General features: G+C 38.7%; 1 protein-coding gene across 5 annotated transcripts in view; it reads left to right on the forward strand.

Moving 5' to 3' along the window:
• Nucleotides 1–27,401, forward strand: part of wdfy3 (WD repeat and FYVE domain containing 3) — a 402,022-nt gene that overhangs the window by 318,066 nt on the left and 56,555 nt on the right. For 4 of the 5 annotated variants that reach the window (XM_043696098.1, XM_043696088.1, XM_043696127.1 and 1 more), the window contains 8 exons: nt 996–1,226; nt 6,368–6,433; nt 7,148–7,316; nt 9,019–9,182; nt 16,364–16,512; nt 22,023–22,143; nt 22,234–22,319; nt 25,753–25,833. In XM_043696098.1, the coding sequence (XP_043552033.1) occupies nt 996–1,226; nt 6,368–6,433; nt 7,148–7,316; nt 9,019–9,182; nt 16,364–16,512; nt 22,023–22,143; nt 22,234–22,319; nt 25,753–25,833 (1,067 nt within the window). The remainder of the gene's footprint in view (nt 1–995; nt 1,227–6,367; nt 6,434–7,147; nt 7,317–9,018; nt 9,183–16,363; nt 16,513–22,022; nt 22,144–22,233; nt 22,320–25,752; nt 25,834–27,401) is intronic. The other variant, XM_043696116.1, reaches the window with a different exon arrangement.

A 27,401-nucleotide genomic window follows, 5' to 3' on the forward strand; every position in this document is an offset into this window, starting at 1 on the left:
CTTCACAACAAAATGCATGTTAAACTCTTTATGCCAAATTCTGGCCCATTCACCAACCTATCCATATCCATTGGTAAATGTTTTATTTCATCATTGCAACTTACTTTCCTACCTATTTTAGTAAATAGAGTGCTGTATTGAGTCAGCTACCTTAGCTGCAGCAACAAGTGGAGTATTAAAGTTAACAATAGTTCCCTGGAGTAAGTGATGAAAAATCTACCAGGTACCTCATGTTTGCTGAAGTATGATTCTGGATGGAATGAGCGGGCTCAGTATGATGTCTTTTCCCCAACTGAGTTAACTGCCATCACACTTTGTCAAGATTGCCAAGGTTCATGTGATTTGAGAGTGATGCTAAGGAAAGTAGAAGTTAAATCAAACCATAACAGTATGTCAGAAGTATTCTGTGCCATTGTGAATTAACAGCTTCATATACAATGAAAACACCAGCCAATGAAGAAGTTAAAATTATCACCTCATATACTGATGATTGATTACTGAAAACCCTTGACCACCCACTACTATGTACGCAACAACCAAATGTATACAGATATATGGCTTTTAGTAAGGACTGTGAAAGTGGTTGATAATTTTCAATTTCTCCTTTAACTGGATCATTAAATTGATGAATCCATATATTTCAAAGGCACCTGCAGATTTCTTGAATTTCTGTAAATCGTGTTTGCAGAATGAATCTGCCAATCCTAGGCGATCTTCAACTGCATTTATTAAAACTTAATTATTGTTGAGCTCAATGTTTAATATTACTACATTGTAAGAAGTTTTTTAATCAACCTGTTCAGATATGATATGATTCATCTTCTGGCCCAGAGTCAGCAACACTACCACTGTGCCAAATTATTGCTACTTTATATGTTGACATGTGTGTTAAATATCAATATTTGAAAGTATGTATGTATTGACCACTTAATTTATAGCTTATTTTTCTCTTCCACTTCCTGAATGTAATGAAAAATCAAATTTCTAATTTGCAGCGTCAACAAAATGCCCTCAAGTATGTGACTGAAGAATGGGCCCAGATAGAATATGAGCTATTGCGAGAAAGAGGTTTATGGGGTCCTCCAATTGGATCACATCTTGATAAATGGATGTTGGAAATGCCAGAGGGGCCCTGCAGAATGAGAAAGAAGATGGTGCGAAATGACATGTTTTATATACATTATCCTTATTTACCAGAAAATGAGCAGGAGTCCACCAGTCTGCAGGTAAGTCTCGATAAATCTGTTCTAAAACAGAAGTTGTTTTTCCATGACTTCATAAACTGTTGAAATTGTCATGTAAACCAAAGATATCAATCATTAGTGAAAGTTGTATTTGATTGTTAATGGAATCTAATATTTCTTTATATCTGATTTTTGAGAATTGACTTTTTTGAATATTTTGAAATGCAAGTTATTCAGAAACTTGTTGTAAAGTTAAAAGCTATCGTGTTTTTTCCCCGAGATTACTTTGGTAATTTAAAAAAAAATTGTGCGACAAAGCAAAACCAGTCTGTTAGTATGACAGTGAAAATCAGGTCCAAGAGTAATGTCAGCTACGATTCCTAGTGTGCCTTTCCAAATTTAATTTTTTGTGAATGGGTTAATGGATACTTCATAGCAATTACTATCTTCAACTATCCATCTCTAAATAGACTATTATGTCAAAGTAATAAAAATGCACAGTATTCCCCATTCTCGTGTGTTAGTAAGTATTCCTAGCTTCCTAAAACTATCATAAATTAAATTTTTGTTTGCTTTTTGCTGAAGTTTAGAATTAAATTTACAGTCCCCTGCAACTTATTTATTTCTCATTTCGTAAGGCTATATCTTGTTAACAATGTTGTGACCAGCAATTATTTTTATAATCATCATTGATTTTTAAGATTACCCATTTTGTTTGGCCATAGTGATGGTCAGGAGAAATGCATGCATTATATAACTAATGTTACCATCTTTTCTTTGGCTGTACATTCTAGTTGTATGGTTGAGGTGTTGAAGTGGAGGTCTGTGTTGATTGTATTTGGAGGAAATGGTTGCGATATTGTGCTGTTTTTCATGTAACCCGTGATGGAAGCACTTCTCCAATTCTGCATCTGTAGCTCATAGTAATTTAAGAGTCAGTAAATAAAACCAGAATATGTAATTGATTCTAATCATTGGTTTAAGTTTTGATCCCTGATGAATTCAATCATATCTTCATGACCTTAGTAATCTATATATTAAAAAATGTATTCCAATAAACAAGGTCTTGAGCCCAAGTATTACTTTCTTTCATGAAACAAAGAACTCTCGATGCTGGAAATGTGAAACAAACAAAAACAGAAATGGCTGGAGAAACTCAGCAGTCTGGCAGCATTTGTGGAGTGAAAAGAGTTAATGTTTCGAGTCCACTGACACTTTTTGAGGGCTTTGATGTTAAGGGTAGTCACTGTCATCACATTCTAGAATACAGTTTCTCTATCCATGTCTGAACCAAGGCTGTAATGAAGTCAAGAGCTAATTGTCTCTGGCAGAACCCAAACTGGACATCATTGAGCAGGTTATAGAGATATACAGCACGGAAACAGACCTGTCAGTCCAACTAGTCCACTCCAACCAAGTTCCCAAATTAGTCCCATTTGCCTGCATTTGGCACATATCCCATTAAACCATTCCTATTCCGGTACCTGTCCAAATGTGTCTCAAATGTTGTAACTGTACCTATCATTTCCTCTGGCAATAAATTCCACATACGAACCATCCTTTGTGAAAAAGTTGCCCCTGACGTCCCTTTTAAATCTTTATCCCCTCACCTTAAAAATATGCACCCTAGTTTTGAGCTCCCCTACCCCAGGGAAAATACCTTTGCTATTCACCGTATCTATGCCTGTCATGATTTTATAAACCTCCAAAAGGTTACCCCTCAACCTTTTATGCTCCAGTGAAGAGTGTCCCAGCCTATCCAGCCTCTCCTTATGGCTCAAATCCTCCAGTTATGGCAACATACTGGTAAATCTTTACTGAACCCTCTCCAATTGAATAATGTCCTTCCTGTAGCAGGGTGACCAGAACCAAAAATGACCTCACCAATGTCCTGTCCAACTGCAACATAGTGTCCCAACTCGTACACTCAGTGGACTGAGCAATGAAAGCAAGCATGCTAAATGCCTTCTTAACCACCATGTCTACCTTGACACAAATTTCAAAGAACCATGTACTTGAATCCCTTGGTCTCTTTGTTTAACAACACTACCAAGGAACATATTATTAACTGTACAAGGCCTGCCTTCGTTAGTTTTGAAATAGCTTGTATTTATTCAAATTAAACTCCATCTATCACTCCTTTGCCCATTGTCCCAATTAATCAAGATCCCTTTGTAATTTTAGATAACCTTCTTCACTGTTGACTATACCACCAAATTTGGTATTATCTGCAAACTTACTGCACCACGCTCATGACTGTCTTTACTAATTAGTCTACCATGCAGAACTTTGTCAAAGCCTTTATTAAAATCCATGTAGACAACATCTTTTACTGTGTCCTCCTCAAACTTTTTGTTTGTGTCTTCAAAATAATACTCAATTAATACACTATTTCCCACACACAAAGCCATGCTGACTATCCCTAGTCAGTCCTTGCCTCTTTAAATGCACATAAGTCCTATCTCTCAAAATCCCTCCAACAACCTACCCTCCATTGATGTCGAGCTCACCCGTCTATAGTTCCCAGCCTTCTCCTTACAGCCTTTCTTAAATAAAAGCACAACATTAGCCAACCTCCAATCGTCTAGCACCTCACCCTTGGCTGTAGATGACACAAGTATCTCTGCTAGGGACTCCGCAATTTCTTCCCTAACTTCCCATGACATTCTCGGATGCATGTGATCAGGCCCTGGAGATTTATCCACTTGTGTTTTTTTAAGACTTCTAGAACCACCTCTTCTGTAATATAGACAGTTTTCAAGACATCAGTATTTATTTCACCGACTTGGCTAGCCTCCATTTCTTTCTCCACAGTAAAAGCTGACGCAAAATATTTGTTTAATGTCTCTCCTATTTCCTGTGTTCCACATTTAGATTACCTCATTGATCTTTAAGGTGTGCTATCTTCTCTCTAGTTGTTCTTTATGTACTTGTAGAATCTCTTTGGATTATCCTTAACCTTAACTGCCAAGGCTATCTCATAACCCCTTTTTGCCATCTTGATTTCCTTCTTCAGAATGCCCCTAATGCTCTTAAAGAGATTCACTTGATCCTAGTTGTCTATACCTATTATATGCCTCCTTGTTGACCAGAGCCTCTATATCTTTACTCATCCATTGTTTTCTACTCTTACCAACCCTACCCTTCACTCTAACAGGAACAGGTTATTGCTAGGCAAGTGTTGCTTGGTAGCAGCATTGACACTGATTACACCTTCCAATATTTTATTGATGACTGTGGCAGTAATTGCTCAATTTGGATTTGTCCTGTTTTTGTGTACAGGACTCATCTGAGCAATTTTCTATATTGTAGCTGTATAGGACTGGCTTGGCTAGGGGAGCAGCAGGTTCTGGAGCACAAGTCTTCAGTAATACTTCAGGAAAGGGTGGTACAGTGGCTCAGTTTTAGCACAGGCTGCCTTAGCGCCAGGGACCTGAATTCGATTCCCACCTCGGGCGACTGTCTATGTGGAGTCTGCGCGTTCTCCCTGTGTCTACGTGGATTTCCTTCTGGTGCTCCAGTTTCCTCGCACAACCCAAAGGTGTGCAGGTCAGGTGAATTGATCATGTTAAATTGCCCATGGTGTTAGGTGCATTAGTCAGGGGTAAATATAGAGTAGGGGAATTGGTCTGGGCGGGTTACTCTTTGGAGAGTTGGCGTGGACTTGTTGGGCCAAATGGCCTGTTTCCATACTGTAAGGAATCTAATCTAATATTGTCAGGATGTTGTTAGGACCCTCAGCCTTTACAGTGTCCTGTGCTTCCTGCCATTTCTAGATATCGTGTAGAGCTTAGCTGTTCCCATCACTTTTGTTTAGCACACATGTAATCTGCTTTGTAAGTTTACCAAGTTGACACCTCATTTTTAGGTATGCCTGGTGCTGTTCCTGCATTCTTCATTGAACCAGGATCAATCCCCTGGCATATAGCAGTAATAGAGTGGGGAATACACTGAATGATAAGGTTGCAGGCTGTGTTGGAGAATGATACTTCAGCTGATGACCCACAACACCTCATGGATGCCATTTCTGAATTGCGCAATCTGTTTGAAATCTGTCCCATTTGGCACGTTGAGAATACCTTACATGTGTTGTGTGGCACTATCAATGTGAAGTTGGGACTTCATCTCCACAAGGACGGGTCACTCATAGTGACACTGTCATGGTCATGTGCATCTGCTGCAAGTAGATTGGTGAGGATGAGGTAAAGTATGCTTTTCTCTCTTATTGACTCCATCACCACATGCCACAGACCCAGTCTAGCATCAATGTCCTTTATGACATGACCAGCTTGATCAGTATTGGGGCTGTTGCCACTCTTGGTGGATGTTAAAATCCCCCACTGAGAGTACCTCAGTTTCCTCCAAGTAGAGTACGATATAGAGGTGTGCTGATTTATCAATTGAAAGCTAATTTACTGTCTCATAAATATTTTGACCCAGATCTTCCAGTTAGTGACAAAACTGGGGCATATGCAACCAACTGCAGATGAAACTACTTATCTACCTCTCTTGTCAGCTGTACTGGAAATTTGATCCCCTGATTATAGCATGGATCCATGGGCAAACAAACAGGAGAGGCCTGGTGGTATAGTATAGTATGTTCCCAGCAAAGTTATATTCCTTCTTATGTTAATTAAAGAAACTGAAGACCTGTCTCTTGAACCATGACTTGAATTCAGTGATGGCCAATGTCCTTTTGGTCATTCCTTGAGAAACAGTTGAAATTACTTTCCATGTTTTATTCACTTTAGTTTTAATTGTAGCTCCTCCTGTAACTCCTAAGTGGAGTTCTGAATGTTGTAGTGCCATTCCAACCCCTGCAATGTGATTGCAATACCCAGACAGTCTATTAAAATAAGTTTGCACTTGAAGCTGGATACAAGTTTGTAGTGTTTACCTCTGACAAGTACAGTATGGTCAGTGAAATGCCATATCTACATAATTTGACTTTCGTATCTCAGTACTACAAGTTGTATGTGTAGTACGTGTTTTCAGGTATTGTGTTGCATATGAAACTTGCTTATTTATGAGTTCACCTAATCAATTTTCAAGTTATTTAATTTTGATTCTGCACTGCCACCTACTTGCAATGTTTTGTGTGTGCATCTGTACTTATGTGGTTATTTCAGTGTGCTGAAAATCTGATGTTTATTTCCTGGATTATTCTCAATACCTTATTTTAGTTGCTCAACGCTAGTAAACTGCCTGAGATGCCTTGGTTTGATGATGACAATATGGTCTCTGAGAAGGTAAATGTGAAAAAATATCAAGAGCAAGAGTTGCTATGCCCATTAAGTAATATATGTGAATGAACCTGCATGATGGGCATTGTAACATAGCTTCATGATTGGCTTCTCCCAATGCATCTTTTTGAGCTATAAGATGATGATTCACTCTTCACTGCAGGATTTGTTACTTCTTTGCACTTTGTCACCAAAATAGATCTTTGTAAACTGTTTTATACTGCACACTAACAGGCTTTCTTGGGCTGGAGTCTCACTCTAGCACTTCAATTAACATCATTGCTATTTTTGTGGCCTTGTGATTTAAGCTGCATTGTTTCAAACCAAGTGTCAGCAAAAATATGCGATGACTTAGTTGAGTCAGCCCTTTTTTTCTTCTTTCTTTCCTAACCATCTTCAAAAATTGTACAAAATATAATAAATAATTTTTAAGAGGTCTACATAATGTTCAGTTTATTTGATATTCAGTGTTAATTATTGTCTCTCAGCACAAATGTTGCTAAAGCATGTTACTGAAGTAATGTTCAACATAAAGCTTGTGAATATTAATTTGTTTTGGCAGTTTATTATCTTCCTCACACATCATAAGCCTATGGCTGGCTGCTACAAACACCTTTTATGTATTTCTTATGAATCAGTAAGGTTCAGGATTAGTTCAGTTTAAAAAGAATTATCTGATCTCGTGTGTAGAAATATACAGTCTGGATTTTGCTTTTATAGAAACCTGCTCGCTACCGTAGAGCTATAAGCTATGACAGTAAAGAGTACTACTTGCGGCTATCTGCTGGAAATCCTACGATGTATCCAGATACAATTGAAGAGAGTTCAGAGGGTGAAGCCACACATCATGAACCAGAGCATGGAGAAGATACAATTGCAAGAGTCAAAGGTTAGTGTATATACAGCAAGCAACCTGTAGATATTTAAATCCTTGAATATCTAGGAGTAGGTCTGAGCCTACATTTCAGCTGTAATGTAAAGAAAATGCTGTGATTTCACTTTTTTTTCGAAAGATTTATCCAAATAATGAATGTTTGTTGCTCCTGGCCTATGCTGCCATCTCAAATTGAGCTAGGATTTTCCTACGATGTGGAAGCAGACTATTCTGCCCATCAAGTCCACACTGGCCTTCCGAAGAGAATTCCACCCAGACCTGACACCTCCACCCCACCCCATCCTATCCCTGTAACCCTGTATTTCCATGGCTAATCAACCTAGCCTGCACATCCCTGGACGCAACTGGAAATTTTAGCATGGCCAATCCACCTTACCCACATACCTTTTGGACTGTGGGAGGAAACCAGAGCACCCAGAGGAGCCCCACACACATGAAAATGTGCAAACGCCAGACAGACTGTCGCCTGACCGTGGAACCTAGGTGCCTGGTGCCATTAAACAGCAGTGCTAACTGCTGAGCCACTGTGCCACCCTAATAGTTACTGCATTGCGTTGGCAGTTCATTCTGTGAAGTGTCTTAAGACATTCCAGTGACACCACATCACGCTAACAGCACGCATTCCATTTTCAGAGTTGAATTATTAGTAACTTAATCTTCAATTAATTGTGTATGTAAAATCTGTAATAGGGTTTCAGAAGGAAAAATAAAATTGGAATTTTAGGATCCTGGGAGCAAGAGTAGACAACTTGTATCTTTGAGTCAAAAAGTGTGGCGCTGAAAAAGCACAGCTAGTCAGGCAGCATCCAAGGAACAGGAGAGTCGACATTTCGAGCATAAGATCTGTGCTCAAGACATCGATACTCCTCCTCGGATGCTGCCTGACTGGCTATGCTCTTCCAGCACCACACGTTTTGACTCTGATCTCCAGCATCTGCAGTCCTTGCTCTCTCCCACTGATATCCTTGATCTTGTTATGCCACTTGGTTAAATTATGACTGAGCGATATTTCAAATCCATTTATCCACCTTCACTCATCTTCCTTGATATATTTGTGTTAATTTCAGTGTTAAACATATATGGTAGGTAGACCTTACTTGGCTCACCTTCAAACTTTTGCACTCGATGGGGGGAGGGGTTAAGCACTACACTTATGCAACTAATGTCATGACTCAACACTTTAAACCTCAAGGTCAAAAGGATCTTGTACCCGAAACATGCAGATGCATATTAATAAAGTAATTCTAATTAGTAGTTTTAAACTAAAGGACAAAGTCTACCTAAGTATCATTTATATGTTGGAATTACATGGTTTTATCAGCTCAACAGTAAGGAAGAGGTCTGTGAAGCTCATGTGGATTAATACATTTGCATAGTAGTCAGAGGTTCACGGAGCTGATAACCTAGGTGACATACAAAGATGTACTGGTACTAGAGGTCTAAAAATGGCTCTGGGAGGTTTTATGAAAGAATATAAGAAGTTTGGATAAAAATAGTCATTCAGTGAATAACCAAATACATAATGGTGTTCACATGGTTTGCACTGAGAAACATTTTTGCAGCAATGCACTAATAGCTCAATTGGAACTAATTAAAAATTAGATTTGATTTATGATTTTCTTTTTAGATGTTATCTGTTTTGATCAAATATTTGCATTAAATTTATAGATTAATATAAAATCTGAAATTTTCATAGGAATTGTGAAGCCGCCACTGAAACGTTCACGATCTGCTCCTGATGGTGGTGATGAAGACAATACAGAACCTTTCCTTGATCAGATCTCTGAGGGAAGTTCAATGGATGAAGAAGAGAAGACAGACAACCAGACCCTGCTACGGTTATTAGAAGAGGGAGAAAAGGTACTGAAATGCATTGCAACATTTTCCCCAAGCATTCATTGGCTTGATTCAGTGAACTTCACCGATTCACATACCAATTATTGACTTGTTGCTAGCTGTATTTCCCTTTGTATGCACCACTTTGCTCCAACCTGTCAACAGTAAACCTCTTTCCCCTGCTTGAACAAACAGTAGTGAATGTGGAAGACCTACTTTTTCGAAGTGAAGTAATCCTTTCCACAATATTTATGTCTTTAACTTGATTCCAAATAACTAGAGTTGAGATGTTAAAAAACAGTATTTATTAAAAATCAGATCTTAGTATTACAATCTTTAATTGTCTCTCTCAATCTATCTTTTGATATGCAGTTCCCTGTTGAAAGTGTTCTAAATTAATCAAACCAGGACAGTTACCCAGTTTACATGATGGGGACATGAATGGAAAAAGCATGAGCTGCACAATTGAATTGAATTAAGATAGCCCAGCGCTGATTCTAAAGTTTATATTCAGTGTAGCCTTGGGATTCTCATACAGCAACAGCAACTTATATTGATATAGTGCCTGTTACTGTTAGAAAATTTCACAGACCACTTCAGTAGAACAAGGCACTGTCATTAGGAGGCTTCAGACTTAATAAAGAAGAAGTGAGATTGGAAGTTGGTGGGACACTGGTCATGATCTTTCAGTCTTCCCTCGATTCAGGAGTGGTGCCAGATGATTGAATAACAGACATTACGCCCTAGTTCCAAAACATTTGTCATGATAAACCCAGCAATTACAGACCAGTCTGTTTAACTTCAGTTGTCAGGAAGCTTCTAGAAATGCATTGTTTATGCTAGAATTCAGTCACGTAGAAAGCGAATGAGTTGTTTAGGAAGAGCTAGCATGGATTTCTCAAGGGAAAATCAAGGTTGACTAATTTACTGAAGTTATTTTTGTAGTGTAGCAAGATGAATGAGGTTAATACTGTTGTCACGATATGTGTGGACTTCCAAAAGGCATTCAATGCAGTATTAAACAACAGACTTGTGAGAGAAGTTATAGCTCATGAAATAAAAGCTGCAGTAGCAATAGTAGGAAGCACAGAGTAGTGGTCAGCGAATATTTTTGGAGCTTGAAAATGGTTCATAGTGGAGGCCCCTGAGTTCCCTTGTTTCTCCTGAAAATATTAATGATTTAGATCTTGATGTGCATGGGGCAGTTTGAAAGTCTGCAGATGATGCAAAACTCAGAAGCATTGTCAACTGAGGACAGTGTAAAACTCCAAAAGAACATCATCAAATTGATGGACTGGGTGGATAGGTGGAAAATTATATTCAGTGTGTAAAGGTGTGAGATTGTCGTGCCATGTTATTCTTACCAAAACGCACAATGTAGAGTACAAGAGCAAGGATGTGATATTGAAAAAATACAAGATAACTTTTAGATCTCAGCTGGAGTATTGTGCACATTTCTGGACACCACATTATAGGAAGGATGTGAACACATTGGGAAGAGAAGAGTACAAATTTACAGGATTGGTTCCAGGGATGAGACACTTCAGTTATGACGATAGATTAGAGAAGTTGGGACTATTTTGGAGAGAAAAGGGTGAAGAAGAGATCTCATAGAGGTCTTCAAAATCATGAGAGGTCTATGGAGAAACAGATCCCATTTATAAAGGATTGTGAACATGTGGGTACAGATCTAGTGATTGGCAAACATGTTACAAATAAGACCTTTCTCACATAATAAGTAGAGTAGAATTCACTGCCTAGAAATGTGGTGGAGACAAATCATTTGAGGCATTCAAGAAGATTTGAATCATTATTTGAGTAGAAATAATGTGCAAAGGCAGGAGAATGGCACTCAGTCACAATCCTTGTTGGAGAGCTGGTATAGGCATTATAAGCTGGATGATAACCACCTGCATTTCTGTGATTCACAGCATAACAGACAGATATTTACACCTGGTCAAAAGAAGAGATCTTAAGAAAGATAACCAAATATTTGGTCAAAAAAGTATTTTATAAACATCATTGGAAAATGCAATGGAAATGACAGGCAGAGTTATAGCAAGGGAATGCCAGAGTTTAATCACTAGGTGTAGTGAAGGGTATGTGGGATGTATGAGAGTTCTGTGATCAAAGAGCAAAGGATTCTTGGAAGATATCGACAGCTTAGTGGTTAGCACTGCTGCCTCTCGGTGCCAGGGATCCAGGTTCGATTCCACCCTAGGCTGATTGTCTGTATGCAGTTTGCACATTCCCCCCATGTCTTCGTGGGCTTCCGCCCACAATCCAAAGATGTGCAAGTTAAGTTAAATTGCCCATAGTGTCCAGGGATGTGCAGGCTAGGTGGACTAGCAATGGGAAATGCAGGGTTACCGGGATAAGGTAGGGGGGTGCATCTGGGTGGGTTGCTGGATCAATGTGGACTCAATGGGCGGAATGGACTGCTTCCACACTGTAGGGATTCTATGATTCTACGGAAGAGGTCCCAGCAATTATAGGGAGGAGCAAGGGCATGAAGAATTAGAACATAAATAACTTTAAACTTAAGACATTCATTTACCAGGGGGCAGTGTAGGTCAGTGAACAGAGGGTAATGGATGGGGTGTTCTTGTTGCAATTGGCATATAGCCAGCATAATTTTGAAGGAAGTCATCTATCAGTAGAGTATTAATATACCATGGGTGAGGTTTGAAAAACAGCTGGATTGAGACGGAAAATGTAAGTTGGACACAGTAGTGAGCTATTTGACTCCTTGAGTCTGCATCGTTATGACTGGCTGCCAGCAAATGTTGAGATACAAGTAAACATTGAATTACTCAGGTTAGAGTTTGAAACCAGACTTTGATCAAGTAAGATACTTAAGTTTTAAACAGTATTGTTCATCCTAAGACAGTAGCCAGGAAGAGAAATGAAATCTATAGGTAGGCAATAGAGATTGTGGCAGTTGCCAGAAATAATGGCTTTGGTTGTCTTAGTGTTTAATTGAAGAAAACTGCAGGACTTATCCAGGACTAGTGTGATTAAAGACCAGATACCAGATACCATTCAAGAGGCATGAGGAGGGATCCTGTAAATGCTGACATTTCACATGGTGATTCTCATTTGTAATTTTGATTAAGGCTGCTTTCGTGCAGTTCAAGGGCAGAAACCTGGAGATGGTCAAATGTAGAGTTAGGAGAAAGATGGATATGGAATTAGGATATGGTAATACTTGCAAGAACTAGGAAAGAAAAGGGAAATTGTAGATGGGACTCAGTTTATAAGAAAAGAGGAGTTTTTTTTTCATACAAAGGGTAGTAAATTTGGAAAAAAAATTGAACCAAACAGGTTTTGGATATGAAAAGAATAGGAGTTTCAGAATGTTGCTGGATAGTCTTCTCTTTGGAAACAATACCAACCAAAATTAAACAAATCTAGAAAATTGAGTTGAAGTGCAGTTCAGCTATGATCCAGTTGAAAAACCGAACAGAGTTGAAAGCTGATTGGTTTGTTCCTGCTCTTGGTGGTCCTAATTATTTACAGTATCGGGGGACCAGGCGAGACATTGGCTGGTCAGTTTAATAGGTGAAAGGGTTGAGATGAGTTTGACAAGGACATAAGAAAAAATAAAGTGGAAAAAAGAAGAATAAAAATTCAAAATTGGATAAGAAAACACTTGCCTAGGTAGGCAAGGAAAGGAGTGTCATAGAGATAACAGAACGGATGGTCTTATTCATCTTAACAGTCTTGCACCAATTTTGGAAGTAATGTGTTAGAAGGTTTAAGGAGGTAGGGAATTGTTCTTTGTATTCAGGATGACTAGAATAGTGAGCAGAGGTTCTGAAGATCTAGTGATGCTTTATGCAGTTCAGCCAGGTCTGCCAATGAATTGCTAAATTATTTAGGAATCATGTACATACCAGTTTACGTCCCTTGGGCTTAAGGAATTAAGGTGGAACTGTACCAAGGGGAATGACCAGGGCTCAAAATTTGTAAGTATGAAAGTACCATTAGAAGTGCTAATCGTAAATGTTTCTTTCCCCAAGGTCAGACCTGGAAGAAATAATAATTTGGAACTGGTGGGATGTGAATAGTGAGGGAAGTGATCAGGGTTGGCTTTGACTGTGCATGTGATTAAGTAGGAATCAAGAGGCTATATAAGATTGCCAAGGAATTGGCTGTGAATATCAAAGCTCATAGAAAAAACAGTTTAGCCAAGTCTGGTTGACAGTGAGCCCAGAGAAAAAAAAGAGCAAAATGAGCTGAAATAGTGATCAAGACATAGAAAAATCACACGGGGTGGGGGGGGAAATAACGAGGATATCTTGCTGAGAAATGGCTCAGGACTTGGATAGATGTGAGATTGCTCAGTGGAGATGCCAGGAAAAAGAGACAAATCAAGAGGAGTTTTGGTGATGAAGACTACCCTTGCAGAGCAGACTCCCATGAAGGTTGTGCCCGGTTTAAAAGCTTCACTAAGCTCACAAATCACCTGAGCCAGGTTTTCACTAAAGCAGTGATATAAATATAATCTTCCATAATGAGGTCATAGATGGCAAGGCCCTCTTCCACAAGTGAACAAACATTGTGAAAGGTAATTTGGGAGGAGGCAATGATTATTGATTCTCTGATGAAATCAAGAAGCTGTTAGAGCAATGAGTGCAACATGAAAGAACTGAGCAAGATTCGCTGTTTTCCCCTTCACTCCCACAGCAGGCATACTAAGTGGATGGTTGGGGATAGGTTAACATGGGAAATTGTGCATACTGCTTGTAAAGAAACAGCTGAGAAATCTGGTGTCTCTGTGAACTCTACAAAAAATGTCAAAAGAACTACCAGGAATCTGGAATTTAAAGAAGATTCAATTGCAAACTAATAACATCAAGTGTCTGATGGAAGGTCATTGTCCAAAATCCAGAATGTTTCTTGCAAGGCCACTATGCAAGTTATCTGGCAGAAGAGGCATGTTAAGAATAGATGATCAAGATTGCAGTAACATAATTCTATATCACTGGTTCAAGGTCAAAACTTGAGTGGTTTATTGGCTCCTTCAAGATCATAAAACTGTGTTTCTGCTTTGAATGCATGCTGAATACATTACAAAATGTTAAAATTATCACAGTATTATTTCTCACCTCATTCTTTGGCTCATAACAAATGTCAGGTGGTCTGCTATCAGTAATACTTTTAATCTTTTCTTTTCACATTACAGATGTTAAAGTAAATCAACAGATATATGACAGGAAATAGGGCTATTACAAAAGCATGAGCTTAGTACCAGGAATTTCATTAAGATTCTAAATTTTTCAATGGTGTATTTCATTAAGTTATAAATTCAGTTAGAAAACTAAATTATTTTTATGTCTTGATATTTAGTGTTAATGTCAGAATTTATTTGTCGAAAGTAGATCAGCAAGTTAAATGTAGATTGCTGTGAATATTCTAATATGATTAATCATCAGGATAATTCATATTTAAATTGCTTTATTTTATTTTGCTCATTCTCCAATATCTTTACCTCCAGTATTTTCTTCCTGTTTGTGTTTTTTTATTTGTAATTTATTTTTTAAGATACAGTAGATTGCAAGTAGCTCTGCTCATGTTAATTTATGTAAGAAAATTTTACAAAATGTAAAAAGCAAATGTTGAAAATCTAAAGGTAGTAAAAAGGGAAAGTAGACCAATAAATTAGCAATAAAAGAAAGGCACATTAGGTGCTTCCTGTCATCAGAATGTTAATGTCGAATGAAAGCCTGAATTTTAATAAACTGACCTACACAGAGACAGTGACTGAAAAAGGTATCTCCTTTTATATACATTTACATGAATTAGAAAAACACCCTTATGACTTTGTAATTAATCACAAAATACTTCTTTCAGTTTGAGTTCAAAGCGTGAAGCCTTGTTGCTAAAAGTACATACACAATTAGGATTTAGAAGTAAAAATAGACCATTTGGCCCCTCAAGCCTGCTCTGTCATTCAATAAGATCATGGCTGATCATTTTTTGTTTCAAATTCCAAATTCCCATCAATCCCTCTAATAACCTAAGAATCTCATTTGGCAAGGGAAACAAATCACCACCACCTAAAAAATTCAATGATCTTGCCTTCTATATCTTTTGAGACAGAGTGTTCCAATGTTGCACAAATCACTGAGAGAAAACAAACGCTCATTTTACCCTAAAAGGGTGACCTCTAATTTTAACAATCTCCCTTTGTTCTGGACTGAACTGCAAGACTAAATATTGTTTCCACATCCATGTCGAAACCATTCAGGTTCTTATCATGAAGCAATCTACTCTTCACTGTTTTAAACACCATGCCCAGTCTGTCCAAGCTTTCTTCATAAGACTGCCCACTTAGTCCAGATATCAAACCAATAAACTTCTTCTGAACTGCCTGTAACTTGTTAACATCCTTCCTTAAATAAGGAGACCAAAACTTATCCACAGTATTTGAGATGTGGTTACACCAATGCCCTGTGTAAGCAGAGGATAACATCCTTACTTTATGTTCAGTTGAATTAAAGAGTAGCATTTAATTAGTGGCCTTGATCACTACCTGTCCCATCATGCTATCTTTCTGACTTATGCACTACCCATCTCTAACCGCCATTTACCAAAATGCAATGCCAACAGAGAGGCATGGCACCAGGAATTGGTGATTACCATGATTGTAGGTTGATCAGGTAGCAATAAAAGCCTTCATCACTATCACGACCTGGACCAATTCACCTGAAAGTTAGAGAACCTCTTGTTTACTCATATGTGCCAGCATCCGTAATGATTCACCAGCGAGTGGTTTTAAGTCCATTAATTGGAATCCTGTGCATTTTTAAGGATCCAGTTTCCTAACTCTACCCAAAAGATTTTTGGTGAAAATGTTAACTTTTCCAGTACGTTAGTGTACTAATTAATGTAACTAAGGAAGAATGTAAAGGAGTTGATAATTTCAAAAACTATAATGTAATATTGACTGCATTACATTTTAATGCAAAAGACATATTATTGGTGTTGGAAATCTGAAACTAAAAGAGGAAGTGCTCAGAAGATTGGACAGCATTTTTTTGAAGCAAGAAGCATTTGGTTAAACATTAATTTCAAAAACTATAATGTAATATTGACATACAGTGGAGGCTGGACTTGTGTTTAACTGCATACTTTATGTTCTTGACTTTTTTTATCTGTCAGATAATGAAGCACACTTATATGTATCTGATCTGTTATAGATTCAGCACATGTACAGATGTGCTAGAGTACAGGGACTGGACACCAGTGAAGGTCTTCTCTTGTTCGGCAAAGAGCATTTCTATGTGATTGATGGCTTCACAATGACTGCAACTAGGGAAATCCGTGATATTGAAACTCTGCCTCTAAAGTGAGTACATTTCTTTTGTTTCACTGTAATGTTGACTAAATGTTATTGTAATCTCAAAGTTCTGGATTGAAGGATAGCCTTGATCAAAAAAAGTTAGATTAATGATCTATAAGTGGTAACCTCTGATTTGTCTATTATTCTTCTGCCTGATTTTGTATTGTAGCTTCAGAAGATCAGCAATGCTGGCCTGTAGTTAGATGTTGTTAACTACTTTCAATGTTTCTTTGTTTTGTAAAGAAAAAGAATAGCAATTCTTCTTTTCCTAAGAAAAAAATGAGTCCAGTTTCAATACTGTTTTTCTAATAATTATCAATAAACAATTAATGTAACTAAGGAAGAATGTAAAGGAGTTGATAATTTCCAAAAATCCATCCAAATGTGTCAGTTATCAACTTTTCATGTTTACAGCAAACATTTTGAGAACCACTGTTCCAGTATTTGGTGATGAAATTCTGCATAGGTTTGGCCCTTTTTTTTAGCCCATAGTCTCTTCCAGCCATTCTATCACTGCTGCTCCAGTCACTCAGCTGTGGAAGAGATCTAAATGTTGTGTTATTTTTATTTTGCTTTTTAGCAGTTAAATATGGAACTATTTAAGTTCAGCAGAATGCATCATTTTATATGAAAATTTGGATTATTCAGGGGAGTATGTATGATGGTGCATCTATTCTTACTGAATAATTCGTGAATTTGAATAGCATGTGAGGACTACAGATGCTGGAGAGTAAGAGTTGAAAAGGTATGGCACTGGAGAAAGCATAGCAGGTCAGGCAGCATCCGAGGAGCAAGAGAGTTGACGTTTTGGGCATAACCCTTCTTCAGGACTAGGGAAGGGGGCTGAGAAATAAATGGTGGGGAGCGGTTTGGGACTGGGGGAAAGGTAGGTGGTGTGGCAATAGATGGGCGAATTTAGGAGGTGTTTCTGAGAATTCAGTAGGAAGTGTGGAGTGGATAGGTTGGAAGGAAGATGGACAGGTAGGTCAGGTCAAGTGGGTGGATCTGAGACAGAGAGTTGGATCTGGGATGGGGTGGGGCGAGGGAAAATTTGGAAATTGGTGAATTCATTGTGCATGCTGTGTGGTGTACGCTCCCGAGGTGGGAGATCAGGAAATGTGAAGGTTTACCATCCATCACCTTCAATTTGTCTTGTTTTAATCTTTACTGTTAGTATTTCTTCCCAATATTTATTGATAAGCATGAATTTGGTGTGTATGAACAGAGATTTTGTGATGGTGTTTTTTAAATCTGGAATGAATTTATTTATTAATACTACTTTTCCAATTATTCTCTCTTTTTCTGCAAACAGTAATTCAGTTGAAATCATATCATTATCTTCTGGGCATTAGCTGTTAACTAGTGATTTGTCATTATCACCTGCCTTTTTGCATGAATTTATGATGGTGAATATTAACACGTTAATTAACCAGAGAGGGGATTAGCACAGCTGATTCTTGCCTCATGCTCAAAAGTAAACATCAACAATGTGCAGCATGGAAGAAGAGCATTCAGTCCACCATGTCAGTACAATTAAAAGTGTTATCCAGCATTATCAAACTTTCCATTTCTTGGTCTGAGCTCCACAGGTTACAGCAAATGTGACATGGCATTTCAGCCTGAACGCTTACAGTTGAGAAAACTCTTTCCTCCATGGCCATCCAAACCTTCTGCCAATTACTTTAAATCTGAGTTCTGAGGAAGGTGTACTGGACCTGAAACTTTAACTTGATTTCTCTTCACAGATGCTTCCAGACCTGCTGAGCTTTTTCAGCAACTTCTGTTTTTGTGTACTTTTAAGTCTATGCTCTCTGCCTTCTGAACACCCTTTCTTTCAACTCTATCTATCCTCCACATAATTTTATATACCTCTATTATATCTTTACTCAGCATCATCTGTTTCAAAGAAAACAAGCCCAACCTGATCACTATTTTATCCAAGTTAAAATTCTCCAATTGCTTATAAATCATCTTTGTACCCTCTCCCTAGTACAATCGCCCATTTTCTGGAAGGCAGTGATCAAACCTGTATGTGGTATTTTGGCTGGGGCCTACCTAGTGTTTCAAATAATTTTAATATAACCTCCCTATACTAATCCATTGTTTGCCATTTTTATTTTGAAAACTTTCTTGAGAAGGCAAATTATGGACTAAACATTATGATGTGTTTCACAAATTTGATTAAGATTTTTTGAGCAAGTTACCAAAAAGGTGGTTGTTAGTGCAGTAGATGTTGTTTATTTGGATTTTAGTAAAGCCTTTGACAAGGTTCCGCATGCTGGACTAATTAGTAAAGTTAGGTCACATGGGATTCAGGTTGAGCCTGCCAATTGGAAACATAGTTGGTTTAACAGCAGGAGACCGAGATGGAGGGTTGCTTTTTGGACTGGAGGCCTGTGACCAGCAGTGTTCCAAAGGGCTCGTTTCTGGGTCATCTTTTGATTCTCATTTAAATAAATGATTTGGCTGACAGCATAGAAGGCATGGTTAGTAAGTTTGCAAATGACACCAAAATCAGTGGCATAGTAGACAATGAAGGTTTTCTAGGATTACAAAGGGATCTTGATCAAATGGGTCAGTGGGCTGAAAAATGGAAAATGGTGTTCAATCTAGGTAAATGCAAGGTATTGCATTTGGTACAACAAACAAGGGTAGGGCTTATACAGTTACAGGTAGGGCCTTGGGTAGTGTTGTAGAACAGAGGGACCTACGGGTGCAGGTGCATAATTCTGTGAAGTTTGCGTACTAAATAGACAGGGTGTTTAAAAAGACACTTAGCATGATTGCCGTCATTGCTCAGTCCTTTGAGTATAGGACTTGGGACGTTATGTTGAGGTTGTATAGAGCATTGGTGGAGCGAGCTTCCTCTGGAATATTGCCTCCAGTTCTGGTCGCCCCGTTATAGGAAGGATATTAGCAAGTTGGAGAGGGTTCAGAAGAAATTTATCAGGATGTTGCTGGGCATAGAAGGTTTGAGTTATGAAAAAAGGCTGGATAGACTGGGAGTTTTTTCACTGGATTGTAGGTGATTGAGGGGCGAACTGAAAGAAGTTTATAACATAATGAGAGGTATAGATAGAGTTAATAGTAGTTGTCTTTTCCCTAGGATAGGGAATTCAACACTAGGGGATATATTTTCAGGGTGAGAGGAGAGAGATTTAAAGCCATGAGGCAATTTTTTTACACAGAGGATAGATCGTGTGTGGAATGAACTTCCTGAGGAAGTGGTGGATGTGGGTACAATTGCAATGTTTAAAAACATTTAGATACATGAATAGGAAAGGTTTGGAAGGATATGGGTCAGGAGCAGGCAGGTGGGATTAGTTTAGTTTAGAATAATGTTCGGCATGGACTGGTTGGACCGAAGAGTCTGACTCTATATTAGAGGGAAAAAATGTTTTGAAGCTAATGGAGCAGGATAATAGGACACAGAATTTATAGCAAAAGATCATAATGTCATATAATGATTGCTGTTAAGTCTTTCATCTTTTAGAATGGGTTGCAGGTTTTGATTCATTAATATGTAAATCCCAGAACTACTTTCAAGTTCTTTCAAGAAACTAAAGAGCATGGGAACACCTCCATGCAAAAAATAAATAACAACATAACATCTAAAAGCCCTTGGAGGTACAGAGTTATGCTGAAAGATGTATTCAGTGATCTTACACATTCACTATTCATTAAGTCATTTACTGTGACTTTTGACCACAAGGAGGAAAAGGAATATTTAACGGAAGAAATAGCCTCGTTAAATAAGCACATTCAAACAAACACATTAACATATGCCTCATAGACTATTAAAAAACTTTTAATCATATTTATCAACAAGAATTAATAAACATGGTGGTGAAAGGTGATGACAACGACATGATATTTATACAGAGCATTTCATGGATGGAAATAACAAGCATATGAGAGGAGGTACAATCGGATCTGTTTCAAATGAAGAGAGGAGTATGAGAAAATGCTGTACTGCAACAAAAAATGATCAAATCTATGCACAGAGTAAGCATTCAGATAGATAGACACCAGGGGTAAACATTAGAAGCAAGAAGATAACAAACTGACGCATAACACTATTTACAGAAGATGCCCTACAAACTGTTAAGTAAAATCTGGAGGTTTAGGATATCAATTTAGAATGAACACCAAAACATCAAAAACAAAGTTAATTTGAAGGAATATGTTAGAAAAAACTCAAATGGAAGTTGAAGTAGATGGAGTTACATTGGAACAAGCAGATGAGTTTGTCTGTTTAGGACATGTGATAACACAAAATGGTAGATGTGATGTAGAAGTTAGGATGACTGAATAACCCAAAGTAATTTTATGAACACAAAAAAAGTACTAATAACACAAACTTGTAACAAGGTCAAAAACTCAAAAGGTTGCATTTTATTCAGTTTTTTGTGTGCCTCAACTCTAAACAATAAATAAATATCAGTGGAAGAAAATGGAGACCTTTAAATAATGTTGTCAAGATGGTACGGTGGCACAGTCGTTAGCACTGCTGCCTCACAGCACCAGGGTCCCAGGTTCGATTCCAGCCTCGGGCAACTGCCTGTGTGGAGTTTGTACATTCTCCCTGTGTCTGCATGGGTTTCCTCCCACACTCCAAAGATGTGTAGGTCAGGTGAATTGGCCGTGCTAAATTGCCCGTAGTGTTAGGTGCATTAGTCAGAGGGAAATGGGTCTGGATGGGTTACTCTTCGGAGGGTCGGTGTGGACTGGTTGGGCCGAAGGGCCTGTTTCCACACTGTAGGGAATCTAATCTGTTAATTATGTGGGCAGCAGGGGCGGTGTGGACTTGTTGGGCTGAAGGGCCTGTTTCCACACTGTAAGTAATCTAAATCTAAATATAGATGCTAATACATATGCTAAAAATTCCACTTGGAGACATTATGCAAATGCAGAAGTAGTGGAAGGTGCAGGAGCAGACAGAACTTTTTCCAGTAGCATCCAACAAAGAAAATGCCAGTATTTTGGTCATTTAATCAGAGTTGGAAAGCTTGAGAGATTCCTTCTAGAAGGTAAAGTGGAGGGCATGAGAAAAACCGGGTCAAGCTAGTTATGGTTGGATGACAGACATCACAGAATGTTTGCAGAATAGTGGATATATGAGCATAGTGCAAGAAGGTTGAGGATGGCATGCCATGACAATATATTTCCTGGCAGATGTAGCTGCAGTAGCTGCAATCCAGGGATGTTGAAGCTAATTATAATGTTCCTTAACTCACTAGAGACTGAGATATAGTTGAGTTACCATGTGTGGCTAATGAAATCTTTATCTAATTTAAATGAATGTACCTTAATTAATCAAGCAATACCTTCAGGAATCAATCTTTGCTCCGCAGTGAAACATTGTCAAGTATTACACATAGCATTTTTATTAGTGTTGACAGCTATCCTGAAGGAGAAAAGGGATGTATGATTTGTAACTTCAACTTATCTATTACAAAAACAAGCAAACTATGTCAGACCTAGCTTTATCTTATTTTTTCCTTTGACCCGTCTAGCACACATGAGCCTATCATTCCAAGAGGAGCACGTCAAGGGCAGAGTCAGCTGAAGAGGACTTGCAGTAAATTTGCTTATGAAGACATCAAAGAAGTGCATAAGAGACGTTATCTCCTACAGGTTGGAATCATTTTATATTCTTTGATCCATCTATTATTTGCTCATTAAAATAATTTATCATAAACTTTTACAAGTTATTCTCTCCTTCAGCCTATTGCAGTTGAAGTTTTCTCTGGTGATGGGCGAAACTATCTCTTAGCCTTCCAAAAAGGTGTTCGAAATAAAGTGTATCAAAGGTAGGAAAAATAATTGTTGCTGTTCTTTAGTTTTGTTAGTAAAAATACCGCAAATAAGAGTTTAAATCATATCGGATTTCACACGTTGATTCAGGTGAGTCCAATTTGGTATGAATTAATTGCATTTGATAGTTACACCAATACAAAAGGAAAACACGGCAGATGCTAGAAATCTGAAACAATAAAGAGCTGAGAAAACTAAGCTGGTCAAGCAACATCTGTGGAGGGGACAGTTAGAAGACCTTATATAAAACTCAAGAAAACATTTAAGTTTTAATTTTTCTATTTTTAGTTCTATTGGTTTAAAAGAGTTTTAAGCCTATGTTACCTTGAGTATGGTTGACCACACCATCGTCCTCCACTCTGTCTCCACCATCAGCTGGGTAGGACTGCTTTTGCTTGGTTCCATTCTTATCTGAAATTTCCTAGCCAGAGAATCACCCACAATGGTGCTCTTCCAATTCCAGCATCATTGGTCCCTTATTATTCCTCATCTGCATGTGCACCCTTATCCAAAACAGTCAGGTTCTACTTGTATGCTAACAATATTAGGGTCTACCTAATCATCAGTTATCTGTCTCAGTGGCTGCATCTAAATTGTAGACCGTTGTCTGATATTCAGGACTGCATGAGCAGAAATTTCCTCCAAACAATATTGGAATGCTGAAGCCTTTTTTTTTGGCTTGTTTCTTTGCCACTGACTCAATTTCATGCCGTCAGCTGTCTGAAGCTGAACCAGTTTATTTAAAAGGCAATTTATTTGTTTTAAGCTGATAGAAAACTTAGAGGTATGAGAAAGCTTCTGATGGACTTAAGGAGAAAGGTGGTAAGGAAAAGTTAGGGAACTATGGACCGATGTGTCTGAAATCGGTTGTTGGATGGAATCCTGAGGGACAGGATTTATATGTATTGGAAAAGGCAAGGACTGATTAGCAATAGTCAATATGGAAAATAGTGTCTCACTAACTTGATTGAATTTTTTGAAGAGAAAAAGAAGATCGATGAAGATAGAGTGGTGGACGTGATCTATATGAACTTCAGTATGGTGTTCGACAAGGTTCTTTATGGTACTGGTGAGCAAAGTTAGGTCCCGTGGAATGCAGGGAGAACTAGCCATTTGGATAGTAAATAGGCTCAAAGGTAAAAGACAGAGGGTGGTGCTGGAGGATTGCTTTTCAGACTGGAAGCCGGTAGCAGCAGTGTGACACAAGGAGCAGTGCTGGTACCACTGCTTTTTGTCATTTACATAAATGATTTGGATGTGAACATAGGAGGTTGGTCAATAAGTTTGCAGACAACACTAAAATTGTTGGTGTAGTGGACAGCAAAGAAGGGTATCTCAGAGTACAATGGGACCTTGATCAAATAGGTCACTGGGCCAAGGAATGGCAGATGGAGTTTGATTAAATTAAATGTGTGGTGCTGAATTTTGGAAAGGCGAATCAGGGCAGTACTTAATAGTAAGGTTCTAGGGAGTGTTGCTGAACAAAGAGACCTTGGAGTGCAGGTTCATAGTTCCTTAAAAGTGGAGTCGCAGGTAGACAGGATAGTGAAGAAGGCATTTGGTATGCTTGCCTTTATTGGTCAGTGCACTGAGTATAGGAATTAGGAGGTCATGTTGCAGCTGTGCAGGACATTGGATAGGCCACTTCTGAATATTGTGTTGAGTTCTAATCTCCCTGCTATAGGAAAGATGTTGTGAAACTTGAAAATGTTCAGAAAGGATTTACAAGGATGTTGCCAGGGTTGGAGGGTTTGAGCATCGGGAGAGGCTGAATAGGCTGGGGCTATTTTCTCTGGAGTGTTGGAAACTGAGGGGTGACTTTATCAAGGTTTATACAATCACGATGGGCATGGATAGGGTAAATCGACAAGGTCATTTCCCTGGGATGGGCTAGTCCAAAACTAGAGGGCATATGTTTCAGGTGAGAAGGGAAAGATCTAAAAGCACCTAAGAGGAAACTTTTTCACACAGAGGATTGTGCACGTATGGAATGAGCTGCTAAGGGAAGTGGTGGAGGTTGGCACAATTGCAACAGTTAAAAGGCATCTGGATGGGTTTATGAATAGGAAGGGTTTCGAGCGACATAGAGGGTTTACAGGTCAAATGCTGACAAATGGGAAGAGATTAATTTAGGATATCCGGTCAGCATGGACAAGTTGGACTAAAGGGTCTCTTTCCAAGATGTACAGCTCTACGACTCCATGACAGCCTGATTGAATTTATGGAATAGGCAGATACATTGGTGGATGAAATTGGACCACTGTTTGTTTAAGGTGATGAATGATAAGAATGAGGTTGGATGGTAGGGGGCAGAGGTTTATGATGATTGACAAAAGAACCAAAGCTGACATCCAAAAAAGCTTTTATAGACAACTACTTACAATAATATTTAGATGTGCATTTGTGATGCCGTGGCAAACATGGCTATGGGCCAAGAGCTGGAATATATGATTAGAATAGTTAGGTGGGTATTTTTGATCAGTGCAGACTCGATGGGCAGAAGGGCCTTTCTCTGTGCAGGAGACCTCTGACTTTGACCATTTGGGATGCGCTTGCTGTCAGATTGGTGGTAACACACTTAATAGCTTTATAAAGGTAATTGATTAAATACTTGAGAGGAAAATGCTTCATGAAGTTAGAGAAAGCACAGAGATTTGAGCTATCAGTAATGCTCATGGAAAGAGCAGCACAAACTCAATGGACTGAATGGCTACATCCAGTGCTATGTAGTAGAACTTCGAATATCTGAACATCAGTTGTCCGCATAAGATCTCAAGTATCTGTAAAAATGGCATTAGGCAACTCAGTATTCAGTTATCAATTGAACGGCATTGCCAGATAATGGAGAAATGTTTGATAACCAGCACTCAAATTACCGCTTGTTTACGATAGATCAGTTGTTGGTTAAACAGTATTATGGTGTGCATTGCTGGATAACCGGCATTCATAAATTACCACTTGTTTCCGGTTATCTGAACGATCAATTATCCAAACAAAATACTCCCCGCCAATCCCATTCAGATAATCGAGATTCTACTGTAGTATTCTCTGACCCTGTGATGAGGTTCTGATGACATGATATACAATCACTAAGACTATCTGATCACTACAGCCATAATATAGCTGAACTCTGATTGCTTTTGGTGAATTCATCTGCTGCTGACACCACACTTGTCCCACTATCACCTCCGAACTTGTTGCTACAAAGCACTTTGTGCCTCGTGGTCCACGTTCTACCCTCTGTAAATTAGAGGTCATCCAAAATTTGGATGTCTGCTTCTTGCAAGAAGGGAAAAGTAATAATATATAATTATAGTTAATTATGTAACATTGGCTTTTTTTTAACCTTGAACTTTCCGTCCTTGCATTTCTTCTATTACCTGGTTGTCCTATTTCTCAGTTATTTGCTTCAATATTTTTGTGTTTTAGATTTTTAGCTGTTGTTCCTTCCTTGACTGACAGCTCTGAGTCTGTATCTGGCCAACGGCCAAATACAAGTGTGGAACAGGGGTAAGTGAAGCTTACCTTAGAATCTGGGATTTTCCCCACAAATGTCTGTTTCTTTCTCCAATGTTTTGTAAGTGTGTGCTATAAATGAATAGAATGGAAATTGTTTGGTTATATTTAAATGAAGGTGTGACATCCGTTGCCTGATTTTCCTCAGCTACTGTTCGACCTTTAGAATTGTTGAATGTCACGTTCGAAGATAACTTAAGTATTCGACAGGTATTTAGAATTATAGAACATTGTAAATTGATTTGTTGTTGCAGAAGTAAGCAGTGTTTTAAAGTATCTATCAATCCCTTTTCCTTATTTAAACTATTTTCACCTTAATTTTAATTGAAATTTACTTTATCTTATTGTGACAATCTCTATACTATGGCTATAACTCCAAATCTCATGTTCTCTGGCTTCTCTCTTTATGGAATATATCTGCTGTCATATCTTGGCTCCTTCAGATAGTTGTGTTGCATTTGTAATACTATACATAATTTTACAAATATTTGCAGCTTCTAATTTGTACATTTGTGTCTAGGTCACTCAGCTTCTCGTGCCTGATCAGCGTTCAATAAGATCATGGCTGATTTGAATACTCTGCATTCTTATCTGTCCCAAATAACCTTTTGCTGTTTTGTTGATCAAGAATCTATGTCTGTATCTTAAAAATATTCAAATGCTTTACTTGCACCTTTGAGAAAGAGAATTCACAAGACACGTAACTTTCTGGGAGCATTTTTCTTATTGTCTCTGTCTTAAAGGGGTGACTCCTTACTTTTAAATAGTGACTCTTTGTACTAGAGTCTCCTGCAAGCAGAATCATTCTTTTCACAACCATCCTTCTGATATCACTTGGGCTTGAGCATTTCAGACAAGTTATCTGTACAGTTTTAAACTCCAACAGATATAAACCCAGTCTGTTTAATCTTTCCTTCTAAGACAACCCACCCATTCAACATATTCATCTAGTGAGGTAAAAACAATGACTGCAGATGCTGGAAACCAGATTCTGGATTAGTGGTGCTGGAAGAGCACAGCAGTTCAGGCAGCATCCAAGGAGCTTTGAAATCGACGTTTCGGGCAAAAGCCCTTCATCAGGAATAAAGGCAGTGAGCCTGAAGCGTGGAGAGATAAGCTAGAGGAGGGTGGGGGTGGGGAGAAAGTAGCATAGAGTACAATAGGTGAGTGGGGGAGGGGATGAAGGTGATAGGTCAGGGAGGAGAAGGTGGAGTGGATAAGTGGAAAAGGAGATAGGCAGGTAGGACAAGTCCGGACAAGTCATGGGGACAGTGCTGAGCTGGAAGTTTAGAACTAGGGTGAGGTGGGGCAAGGGGAAATGAGGAAACTGTTGAAGTCCACATTGATGCCCTGGGGTTGAAGTGTTCCGAGGCGGAAGATGAGGCGTTCTTCCTCCAGGCATCTGGTGGTGAGGGAACTGTTGTGAAGGAGGCCCAGGACCTCCATGTCCCCGGCAGAGTGGGAGGGGGAGTTGAAATGTTGAGCCACGGGGCGATTTGGTTGATTGGTGCGGGTGTCTCAGAGATGTTCCCTAAAGCGCTCTGCTAGGAGGCGCCCACTCT

This window comes from Chiloscyllium plagiosum, chromosome 1 (assembly GCF_004010195.1).
Source record: "Chiloscyllium plagiosum isolate BGI_BamShark_2017 chromosome 1, ASM401019v2, whole genome shotgun sequence".
NCBI lineage: Eukaryota > Metazoa > Chordata > Chondrichthyes > Orectolobiformes > Hemiscylliidae > Chiloscyllium > Chiloscyllium plagiosum.